Consider the following 12,913-nt stretch of genomic DNA (forward strand, 5'->3'; position numbering starts at 1 on the left):
GTCAGGCATTGTGATGCTCCCAGCTTTAGTTTTCTTTTTCAACAATCCCCTGGAAATTCAGGGTCTTTTCTGGTTCCATGCAAATTTTAGGATTGTTTGTTTCAGCTCTGTGAAAAATGTTTATGGTATTTTGATAAAGATTGAATTGAATGTGTAGATTGCTCTGGGAAGCATGAACATTTTCACAATGTTTGTTCTTCCAGTCCAAGGACATGAAATGTTTTTCCATCTCTATGGGTCTTCCTCAGTTTCTTTCATAAGTGTTCTGTAGTTTCTAGAGTACAGATCCTTTACGTCTCTGGCTAGGTTTATTCCTAGGTATCTTAGAGTTTTTGGTGCCATTGTCAATGGAATTGATCCCTTAATTTCTCTCTTCAGTTACATCGTTAGTGTATGGGAATGAAACTGATTACTGTTCATTGATTTTGGGTCCTGTCACATTCCTGAATTGCTGTGAGTCCTAGCAATTGGCGGTGCTTTGTATATTTTAGATAGCAGTCCTTTATCAGATATGTCTCTTGTAAATTTTTTCTCCTAGTATGACTTGTTGTCTCATCCTTTTGACAGTGTCTTTTGCAAAGCAGGAAGTTTTGTTTTTTTTTTTTTTTAAGATTTTATTTATTTATTTGAGAGAGAGACAGTGAGAGAGAGCATGAGAGGCAAGAAGGTCAGAGGGAGAAGCAGACTCCCCATGGAGCTGGGAGCCTGATGCAGGACTCAATCTTGGGACTCCAGGACCGTGACCTGAGCTGAAGGCAGTTGCTTAGCCAACTGAGCCACCCAGGCGCCCGCAAAGCAGGAAGTTTTAATTTTAATGAAGTCCAGTTTATTGATTATTTCTTGAATCATGATGTCTTTGGTATTATACCTAAAAAGTCATTGCCAAACCCAAGATCATCTAGATTTTCTCTTATGTTATCTTTGCACTTTACATTTAGGTTTATGATCCATTTCAAGTTAATATTTGTAAAGGCTGATACTTCTTTTTTGTATGTGGATATCCAATTGTTTTAACACCATTTATTGGAAAATCTGTCATTCTCCATTGTGTTACTTTTTTTTTTTTCCAAAGATCTGACTATATTTGTGTGGGTCTATTTCTGGGCTTTCTATTCTGTTCCATTGATCTGTTATCCTTCTCTTTCACCATTCTTTCTGTCATATTATCTTGATTACTGTAGCTTCATAGTAAGTCTTGAAGTTGGTAGTGTCAGTCCTCTGACTTTGTTTTTCTCTTTCAATATTATGTTGGCTAGTCTGGGTCTTTTTCCTCTCTATATTGAAGTTTAGAGTCAGTTTGCTTGTATCCATAAAATATTTCTGGTATTTTGATTGGGATTACATTTAATCCATTGAATTTATACATCAAATTGGGAAGAACTGACATCCTGGCAATACTGAGTCTTCCTATTCATAAACATGAAATACCTCTCCATTTGTCTAGTTATTCTTTTATTTCTTTCATCGGAGTTTTGTAGTTTTCCTAATATAGATCTTGTACATTTTTTTTTGGTTAGAATATTTATGAAGTTTTTCATTTTGGGGCAGTGCTGATGTAAATAGTGTTATGTTTTTAATTTCAAATTCCATTTGTTTTTTGCTGGCATATAGGAAAATGATTGACATTTGTATATATCCTTGTAGCCTGCAACGTTGTTGTAATTGCTTATTAGTTCCAGGAGTTTTGTTGCTCATTCTTTCATATTTTCTACATAGGCATTCACATTATTTGTGAACAAAGATGGCTTTCTTCTTTTTTTTTTCCAGTCAGTAAGTTTTATTTCCTTTTCTTGTCTTATTGTATTAGTAAGACTTCTAGTATTATGTTGATTTAATTTCTTTATTGAATTTCTTTAATAGACATAGCTGTATTCAGATCTTTTTTTTTTAAATTTTTATTTTTTTAAGAGATTTTATTTATTTGACAGGGAGAGAGAGATCACAAGTAGGCAGAGAGGCAGGCAGAGAGAAAGGAGGAAGCAGGCTCCCTGCTGAGCAGAGAGCCCGATGTGGGCCTTGATCCCAGGACCCTAGGATCATGATCCGAGCTGAAAACAGAGGCTTAACCCACTGAGCCACCCAGGAGCCTTTCTTTTCTTTTTTAAAAAAGATTTTATTTGTTTGAAAAAGAGATAATGTGCAAAGAAGAGGGGCAGAGAAAGAGAGAGATGTGCACTCCCTGCTGAGCAGGAAGCCCAATGTGGGGCTTGATCCCCAGACTTTGAGATCATAACCTGAGCTGAGACAGATGCTTAACTGAGTCACCCAGGTGCCTCATATTGTCTATTTTCTTTTGTGTGAGTTTTGGTACATTCTGTCTTTTGAGGAATTAGTTCATTTCACCTAGGTTATCACATTTGTGGCCATAGAGTTGTTTATAGTATTCCTTTATTATCTTTTTTTTTTTAAGATTTTATTTATTTATTTGACAGAGATCACAAGTAGGCAGAGAGGCAGGCAGAGAGAGAGAGAGAGAGGGAAGCAGGCTCCCTGCTGAGCAGAGAACCCGATGTGGGGCTTGATCCCAGGACCCTGGGATCATAACCCGAGCCGAAGGCAGAGGCTTTAACCCACTGAGCCACCCAGGCACCCCTCCTATATTATCTTTTTAATGTCCACAGATCTGTAGTGATGTCCTTTTATTTCTGATATTAGTAACTTGTTTTCTGTTTTTTCCTTTGGATGGAGTGGAGGTTAATCAGTTTTATCTTTTAAAAGAACCAGCTTTTGGTTTCATTGTTTTTCTCTATTGGCTTCTGTTTTCAGTTTCATTGATTTCTGCCCTAGTTAATACTTTTCTTTTGTTTACTTTGGATTTGTTCTTTCTTTTCTGGTTTTCTAGCATGGAATCTTAGATGATTGATTTTGGAACTTTCTTCTACAAGGCTACAAAGTTCTCTCTAAACAGTGTTTTCACTGCATCCTCCAAAATGGATAAGTTGTAATTTTTTAGTTCAAAATATTTTAAAATTTGAGAGTTCTTTGATTCACATGTTATTTAGAAATGTATTGCTTAATCTCCAAGTATTTGGGAATTTCCCAGCTATCTTTCTATATTTATTTCTAGTTTCATTCCATTGTGGTTTCAGAGCATATATTTTGTACTTTTTATTCTTTTAAATTTTTAAAAAAATTTTATTTATTTGACAGAGAGATCACAAGTAAGCAGAGAGGTAGGCGGGTGGGGGGGTACATGGTGGGGGTAGCAGGTACCTGCTGAGCAGGGAGCCCGATCTCGGGACTGAGACCATGACCTGAGCTGAAGGCAGAGGCTTAACCCACTGAGCCACCGAGGGGGCCCTATTCTTTTAAATTTGTTAATATGTGTTTTAGATATAGAATGTGGTCTATCTTACTGAATGTTCTATGTGAGCTTGAGAAGAATGTGTATTCTGCTATTGTTAGATGAAAGAGTCTATAGTTGTTAATTATATCAGTTAATTTATGGTGCTGTTGTGTTCAACTATTTCTACACTTGTTTTTTGCCTGCTGGATCTGTCCATTTCTGATAGAGGGCTCCAACTATAACTATCAGTTTTTGCCTCACGTATTTTAATTCGCTGTTGTTAGGCACATACACATTAAAGATTGTTGTGTCTTCTTGGAGCTAAGATCCCTCCTGTGCTTGCTGACCATAACCAGTTTTCCTGCACCACTACTTGGGCACTCTATTAGTTCAGGCACCCCCATTTGTTGTCTCTTGGTATTCTAAGACCGCAATGACCCACCTAGAATTCTGCCCTTTTCATCCCCTGGGCCCCTTTCAGAAAGAGATATCTCTCATTGGAGCACATTTCTAAGGATTTCCATTTTTGCACGCCAGTGTTATATTACTTTCCAGTAGCCAGTTTAGGGAGGCTCCCTCCCCCCTCTGTTTATCTTCTGATACTTCCCCTCAGATTCACTTTTCCACACCTCTTACCTTGCAAAAAGCAAGTCACTTTTCTGCTTGTAGAGTTCCAGATATATTTTCTAACATCTTCAGCTGATTTTGTGGGTGTTCAGATGGTTTGATAGATATCCAGCTAAATTCAAGGACCAGATGAAACAACGTCCCCTACTCTTCTACCAGGAGACTTACTTTTAGATCCAAAAACAAACTGGTTGATATTGAAAGGATAGATAAAATATTCTATGCAAACAGTAACCAAAAGAGTGTAGAGGTACTTGTATTATCAGACAGTATAGTCTTTGAATAAAAACAGTTATTATGCTAAGTGAAATAAGTTTCAATCAGAGAAAGAAAATTATCCTATGATTTCACTCATGTGGAATTAAAAAAAAACAAAACAGAGGATGATGGGGGAGGGAGGGAAAAGTAAAATAAGATGAAATCAGAGATGGAGACAAACCATAAAAGACCCTGAACTATAGGGAAAAAAGTGGAGGGGAGGCACGTGGGGGGATGGGGTAATTGGGTGATGGGGATTAAGGAGGGCACAAGATGCACTGGGTGTTATATGCAACTGATGAATAACTGAACTCTACCTCTAAGACTAATGATACACCATATGTTAACTAATTGAATTTAAATAAAAATTTAAAAAGTTATTAAAAATTTACATATTAATAAAAGGTTTAATACCACAAGAAGCCTTAACAATTATAAACAATTGCACATATAACAAGATCAAAATAAGAAGCAAAAATAGGCAGAATCAAGGGAGAATCAGATATTACTATAATAACAAGGAGATTTCAATCTCACTATTGATAGTGATTGTACAACCAGACAGAAGATAAGGAAACAGAAGACATGTACAACAAAATAAACCAACTAGATCTAACAAACATTTATAGAACATTGCACTAAACAACAGAATACACATTTGTGTCAAGGGCATATGGGGCATTCTTTGGGAGAGACCAAACATTTGGGCACAAATTAAGTCTCAATAGATTGAAAAAGAAAGGTATTATACAAAGTCTCTTCTGTGACCATAGCAGGATGAAGTTAAACATCAGTAACAGAAGGAAAACTGGAAAATTCATTTGTGGAAATTAAGCAACACTCTTAAACAATAGATCAAAGAAATCACAAGGGAAATTAGAAAATACTTAGAGAAAATGAAAAGGAAAAGACAATATATCAAAATCACTGGATTTAAAAAAAAACAGTGCTGGGGGGTAATAATATAAAAACACTGGAAAAATATGCCAAGGAGCAGGCTAAGCCACACTTAATTTAAAAAATTATATTCTTTCCATAACAATATAGCATAATATGAAAACAAATTACTTGTGTGTTCGATTGTTAGAAGCATTATTCAAGCACTCTTTTCTTTGGTAAACCTGTAAGGAGGGTGCTTTAGTCCTGATGAGAATAAGTTTCTCTTAGGAATATGGAAGGGCCGCTGAAAATTGAGCTCAATGTTTCAAGTCCTTGTAAAAATTTTCTATCAACACAGAAGATGGGTTCTCAAACTGTGACCCGAGTCATGCCCCCATGAACTCTGCACACAGGTAGAGGATCCTCTACTACTTGAAATGGTGTTTATTTTTAAGTTTTGACACACCTGTGACAAATAATGTGAAACCTCATGGCTTTTGCCCATGATTAGAGCCAAGTCAGCTGCAGAGCTGAGTCTTCTTTTTTTTTTTTTTTTTATGGCAGGCACCATGTGATTCAATTATGCAAAAGAACTCAGGATATAGTTCTTGTGTTAAAAGGCATTATTAGTCACACATGAAATCACTTTCAATACAACAGGGAAACAACTTAGGGCAGCTGTGGTATCATATGCTGAAAGCATTTAGAGAATGTGTATGTGTGTTTGTGTTATTAGAACTATGCTCAAGTATGACTTCTTTCTAGAATGTTCATACATCTTGTGTGTATGCCTACTAACCTGGACTGTAGCAGAGAACCCAAGTGACAATACTTCAGCTTAGTTTTGGCTTCTAAAAGCTTCTATCAGAGAGAATCTTAGGGAGATGGTGGGGAGGGGGATGTAGGGCCATTGAGGGAGAGGCTTTTTATGTCTCTGTTCAGAAGCAATTGCCTGGGAACTAGACAATGTTTTGGATGAAGTCATGTCAGCAACTTAGCAGACCCCAAGGTTTCAAGCACTTCAGGAATGGTGTCATCAGATAGAGTTAGAAAAATTGATGCCATAATAATGTGAGGAACTCCCATCCAATCAAGGTGAAGCCTCCTTTAGGTCTAAATTATCCCATTGTTTTATTATGAATTATAATCTTGCATTAAGCTTTTTTAAAGAACACATTCATTTTGATTTTTAGCATTAGTAAAATAATGGTAGTTATTATTTATTGCCCATTTGCTCTGTGCCAGGTTGGTTTAAGTGATTGACATAGATTCAGAAAATGCTCCTCAAATGGATTGTAGGTAATTACTATCATTGTGCACCTTCCACGAATGAGGAAACTGAGGAACATAAAGAACTGACTTGCTCCAGGTCACAAAGCCAAACAGGAGGGGGAGGGGAGTAAATAACCAATTAGTAAAGTCAATAAGCCACTTGGCACATGCTGGGTCTCCTAATATACATAATAAAGTTCAATTTTATGATTTTTAAAATCAACTGTACTGACATGTATAATATAAAGTGTATGCATTTTTGTACATTTTGATGAGTTGCAAACATTTATTCAGCTTTGTAAACACTATCACAATCTAAATATAGAACCTTCCATCACACTAAGACATTCTGTTGTTCCTCTATCTAGTGAATTCCAAACCCCACCCTAGGCAACCAATGATGTGTTTCCTATCCATCTATATGAGAGGTCTTTTCTAGAATTTCATAGAAAAGAGATGATACAGATTCTTTTGGTTGGCTTCTTTTCCCAGCCTAATCTTATTGAGATTTATCAATGTTGATACATCCATTAGCAGTTTTTTTCTATTACTGAGTGCTACTCCATTCTAATATCACTGTTTATACAATTTATCTGTTGATGGACATTTTGGTTCTTTCTAATTTGGAGCTACTGTGAATAAAAGTTCCTTGAACATCTTAATAAAATTCTTTAGAAAAACTTAAAAAATTTTCTGGGTACAGTGTTTCCTTGGAGGCAAATATCTAGAACTCAAATTGTTAGTTGTAGTTATGATATTGTTAACTTTATAAGGAACTATCAAAGGGATTTGTAATACTACCACATTATAATTTTAGTTTGCATTTCCTTGATGACTAAAGCTTGGGACATCTCTTTTAGTATTTATTGGGTATCTATATATCTTCTTTTCTAAAATGCCTGTTTTAATCTTCTCCTGTTTTGCCCATTTTAACTAGGGTGTTTATATTATTATTATTATTGCATTATAATTTTTTCCCATTATTAATATTCTTTATATATTGTGGATGCAAGTACTTTATCAGATATAATTGTCAGATCTATTAGGGACATTTTCTCCTAATCTGTGTTTTTTTACAATTTCATAATAAAATCTTGAAAAGCACTTTAAAAATTCATAAACTTCAACTTATCTTTTTTTCTTTACTATTTGGTCTCAAAGTAAAATTATACTTTTGTCTGTTTTCTAACAAATATTGTACTGTTAGCTACTTTGTTTAGGTCTATATTTCATTTTGAATTAAGTATTTAATTATGATGTAAACATAAAGGTATATTTAAAATACACAATTATCCAATTATTTTATCACCATTTTTGGAAATAGTTATCCTTTCCCATCAAATTACACTGGAACATTTATCAAAAATCCATTTAAAATTTTCAGTTTTAGCTCAGATAAGTAGAGAACATCCAGTAAGAAAACAGCTAGGCAGACTTTAAGTTAGTAAGTTTTCTTGAATGCATCAGCTGAGATGGCAGGGTAAAAACTAACGCAGACCTTGGAGAGCTAGGTGGCTGCAGGGAGAAGCAAGGGCCCAAGCAGTTGCTTCATTGAGCCAGAGAAGGACAGATATTATATAAAATGACTCTAATGGAAAAGCTAGACAACATGCATGATTAGATAGGTTATTTCAGCAGAGAGATAGAAGTTTTAATAAAATTTTAATGCTAGAAATAAAAAACAGTATCATAAATGAAGAATGCCTTCAAAGGGCTCCTCAGTATACCTGATACTGCTGAGAAAATAATCGGTGACATTGAAGATGTGTGTATGTTGAAATGTTTTTTTTTTTTTTCATTTTATGTATTTTAATGTTCACAAGCTTATTTTACTAGTTTAGTCCTAGAAACATCTTCACATGAAATATTCCTACCTGCTTAACTGACTGTATAATCATTTACTGTTTTATTTAAATTCAATTTAATTAACAAATCTGTATTATTAGTTTCAGAGGTAGATTTTAGAGATTCATCAGTTCCATACAACACCCAGTGTACACTACTTCAAGTACCCTCCTTAATACCCATCACCCAGTTGCCTCATCCCCCACCCACCTCTCTTCTAGCAACCCTGTTTCCTATAGTTGAATCTCTTATGGTTTGCCTCCCTCTTTGTTTTCTTATTTTATTTTTGCTTCCCTTCCCCAAGTTTATCTTTTTCATTTCTTAAATTCCACATGAGTGAAATCACATGGTATTTGTCTTTCTCTGATTCTTTCACTTAGCATAATATTCTCTAGTTCCATCAACATTGCTGCAAATGGCAAGATTTCTTTCTGTTTGATGGCTGAATAATATTCCATTGGGTATATATGTGCATGTGTGTACGTGTATGTGTGTAAACCACATCTTTATCCATTCATCTCTTGAAGGACATCTAGGCTCTTTCCATATTTTAGCATGGCGACCCTGAGATAATACAAAAGTACACAGAAAACACTGTTTGGCTTCTTTGAAAACTGTTTAGTAACAATATCCTTCCCTAGATGTACATGTGAGAAAGCAGCAGGAGAAATGAAATGTAGTATGGGATTCTGTCCATTCAGAGATTTCCTGTAAAAGACTTATTAATCTACATGTGGTAAAATGTAGCTGATGTCAGAACAGTTACTGAGCAAGGGGTACATAATTCTATTATAATGATGTTGGGTTTCAGTACACTTATAAATACCTGGTAAGTGGCATGCACATATACAAACACACATAGATAAAAAATAGAGGAATCAGAAAATATTCACATATATTCAACACTGTTCAGTTTATGCAACTTATTTTTTATTTCTTTTTAAAGCTTCTTATTCTAGTGAATTCTACATTATCAATATTGTTATGTTTAACTGTTTTCATAATACATATGTAACAATTGTTTTATGAAACAATTTCTAAGTAGATGCTATTACTTACCTTTCTCAAATTGATAGATTCTCCCCCTGTAACACATTCTGAGAAAGATTAAAATTTGACAACCTGTTGGAAAACTTTCATATGTTTACAATTCAATTATCAGATATTTGATGAGATATTATTTTTTGGTAAAGGATTTCCTACATATGTTGAAATGTTGAGTTTCTTCCACTGGTATTTACCTGACTGATGAGGAGGAGTTGTGGATAAAAACTATGGTCATTCAGGATATTGTCAGGGGTTTCTCCTTTGTCAGGTTTCTGATATATGTTGAGTTTAGATATCCACAGAAATCATATTCCTAGGCTTTATTAGTTGAGGGTTTGGTGAGTATATGTCAGTATAGAGTGTACTCAAGCCTGTAGAAACTCAGTAACAAATTTATATCCTTGCTGCAAAAAGACTGGTTCCATGGAGGAAAAAACTCCATTCCAGTCACTCTTTTACCCTGTTTCCTTCCGTCTTGTACTCTCCCATCTTCAGTGCATGAGCCCCATGATTTCACTGGGAGAAATCTCTACTCCATTCTAATAAGGGATAGTAGAAAACATTAATTCGAGGAATGTATTAAATGAGACTGGTCAATGACACCCACATCCTACTAGCCAGAGGTTATTAATATGACACCATTTGGATGACACTGGTTGAGAAATTTAGACATATGGCATATGGGGATTTAGACATATTTGGACATATGGCATATGGGGATTACTTCTGTGTAAGTCAAACTGAGGGCTGATTTATAATAGAAAAATTCCCCACATCCATTACCTTGTTTTTTGTTTGTGTTGAAATAGTGTGAGGTCTATAACCTCTATGTATTTTCTGTTGTACTGAGGAAGGTGGCTTTTGGCTAAAAGTTATCAAACACTTATTACACTCTCAGTTTTCTTATTGTATCATTTATCTGATGATGAGTATATTTTGATAATTGATGCAGAGTTTTCACATTTTATTACATTCCCAGACCTTTTCTGCAGTGTGAGTTTTCTGAGGATTGAGTACAGAGTATTTCTTACATTCATTCTTTCTGTAATTTCATTTCTTTGGTGGGTGAGTTCTCTGATCCATAATGAGGACTGTACTTTGTATGAAAGACTGCACATATAAAATATATTCCAAGAATTTCTCTCCTGTGTACATTCTCTGATGTTTGTGAAGATTGGTATCTTGCAGAGGAACTTGCAATAGTTTATTCTATTCACAGGGTTCTCTTTCTCTTTTATATTGTGAGATTTGATTTCTGGCTCAAAGTTTTTCCATATTCTTTACGTTCAGATGTTCAACTCCCTGTGTGGGCTTTCTGATGTTCTCTAAGGCTGGATTTCTGGCTGAAAGTTTTCCCACACTTATCACATTTATAGGGCTTCTCCCCTGTGTGAGTTCTCTGATGTACTCTGAGGTTTGATTTCTGGCTGAAAGCTTCTCCACAGTGATTACAATTATAGGGTTTCTCTCCAGTGTGAGTTCTCTGATGTTTTCTTAGGACTGACTTTTCACTGAAAGCTTTTCCACATTCATTACATTCATAGGGTTTCTCCCCTGTGTGAGTTCTCTGATGTCCTCTGAGATTTGATTTTTGCCTGAAAGTTTTTCCGCACTCATCACATTTATAGGGTTTCTCCCCAGTGTGAGTTCTGTGATGCACTCTGAGGTTTGATTTCTGGCTGAAAGCTTCCCCACAATGATTACATTTATAGGGTTTCTCCCCTGTGTGAATTCTATGATGTCCTCTGAGTTGTGATTTCTGACCAAAAGCTTTCCCACATTGATTGCATTTATAGGGCTTCTCCCCTGTGTGAGTTCTATGATGTTTCCTTAGACCTGACTTCAGTTTGAAAGCTTTCCCACATTCATCACATTTATACGGCCTTTCCCCTGTGTGTGTTCTCCGATGATTTCTTAGGCCTGACATGTGGCTGAAAGCTTTCCCACATTCATTACATTCAAAGGGTTTCTCCCCCGTGTGAGTTCTCTGATGTACTATGAGGATTGACTTATAGTTGAAAGACTTCCCACACTCATTACACTCATAGGGTTTCTCCCCTGTGTGAGTTCTCTGATGTATTCTTAGACCTGACTTTGCACTGAAAGACTTCTCACAACCATCACATTTATAAGGTTTCTCTCCTGTGTGAGTTCTTTGATGTTTTCTTAGGCGTGATTTCTCACTGAAAGCTTTCCCACATGCATGACATTCGTAGGTTTTATCCCCTGTGTGACTTTCCAGAGGCTGAATCAGGAATGAATTCATAGTACAGGGTTTTCCACATTCATTACATTCATAGGGTTTCAGTGTTATGTGAGTTCTCTGATGTATGTTGAAAGCTGACTGGCAACCTAATGTCTCTGTACATGTGTCATAATCAGAGGATTTGTCTGTTGTGTGAGTTCTCTGATGCACTGGAGGGGCTGGATTATGGATGAAATTCTTTCCATATTCAAAGGGTTTCACTCCTATATGAATTTTCTGATGTTCTCTGTGTGATTTTTGGCTGAAAGGTTTCCCTTCTGTGTCAGTTCTTTGCATGATCCTACTGAAATTATTTCTGTTTTTGGCACATTCATATTCATTAAATTCACAATGACTCTTCTCTTCTGGATTATTGCTATGAGAGACTATAAAAGTTGTTTTATCACATTGTTTTACCCCAAATTTACTGAATTTATAAGATTTCACTTTTGGGTGGATACTTTCAGATGCAATGAGAGCAGTCTGTTCAAGGAAAGCTTTTCCACATTTGTTGTACTCAGAAGCTTGCTGCAAAGTCTGAATTGCCTGATGCTGAATGACTTTCTCTTTATGACTGAAGGATTTCACATTTTTACTATAGACAAGTGATTTCTCACTAGTATTAGTTCCGCCCTCCTTAATACTAAGAAGCCATTTCTCAGTAAGCTTATGAGCCTTCTTTCTTGAATATTGATAGTGTGGCCAATGAGCTGAGATGCAGGAAGGTAGGCCCTGTAGTATCAAATTTATAGGGCATTGTTCTTGCAGGTAAAATGTTTATGTCCAGATTACATGGTTCTGCTGTAGTCAATGATTTATTGGTGAACAAAACTTGCCACAAATATTTGCCTTGGTTTTCTAGGCTCTTCTCTGAATGTTGATTAGGTTGGGAGTCTTCTAAAAAATGAGAAAATTAAAAATACTTTAAGATATTTAACATACTTCTTATGGAATGGGACTTATAGATGTATGCCCTATTATGTATTTGATGCCTCAGTTTCTGGCTCAGGTTAATAAAGTAATTTCAAGTGTATATTCTTTTTTTTTGCAAAAAAAACCCCCCAAAACAAACAACCCCCCCAAAAACCCAAAAAAACCTCCAAAACAAAAAAAATGAAAAAAACTTTTTTAGTGGGAAGAAACTAGAAATAAATATACATATGATCTGGCATCTTAAGGTATAGTTTTCAAAGCTGGTTAAAGAAGAAGATATAAAGGAACGGAACAATTAAGAATGTAGAATATATTTGAGAGAATTGGTTCTTGGGAACAGAAAAGACAGGAAAAAAGTAGTAAATGGGATGAATTCAACAAAGATTATGAAACTAAGTAGATTAAAAGGCTTTCAATGGTTTTACTGGAGATAGAATTTGCATTAAGGAAAAATATGAGTCTAGATTCTTAGTCAAATATAGATTAAAACGGTAGCATAATCATTAGAATATATGATTAGA

General features: G+C 35.4%; 1 protein-coding gene across 1 annotated transcript in view; it reads right to left on the reverse strand.

Annotated features, from left to right (window-relative positions):
- Window positions 1-8,669: 8,669 nt before the first annotated feature.
- The window catches only part of ZNF782 (zinc finger protein 782), a 44,864-nt gene continuing 40,620 nt past the window's right edge, over window positions 8,670-12,913 (reverse strand). Inside the window, 2 exon segments of the mRNA XM_013048356.2 lie at window positions 8,670-12,131; window positions 12,133-12,356. Of these exon segments, the coding sequence (XP_012903810.2) occupies window positions 10,449-12,131; window positions 12,133-12,356 (1,907 nt within the window). The 3' untranslated portion in view covers window positions 8,670-10,448.

Source organism: Mustela putorius, unplaced genomic scaffold (assembly GCF_011764305.1).
Source record: "Mustela putorius furo isolate JIRA1106 unplaced genomic scaffold, ASM1176430v1.1 tig00000876_pilon_pilon_pilon, whole genome shotgun sequence".
Lineage (NCBI taxonomy): Eukaryota > Metazoa > Chordata > Mammalia > Carnivora > Mustelidae > Mustela > Mustela putorius.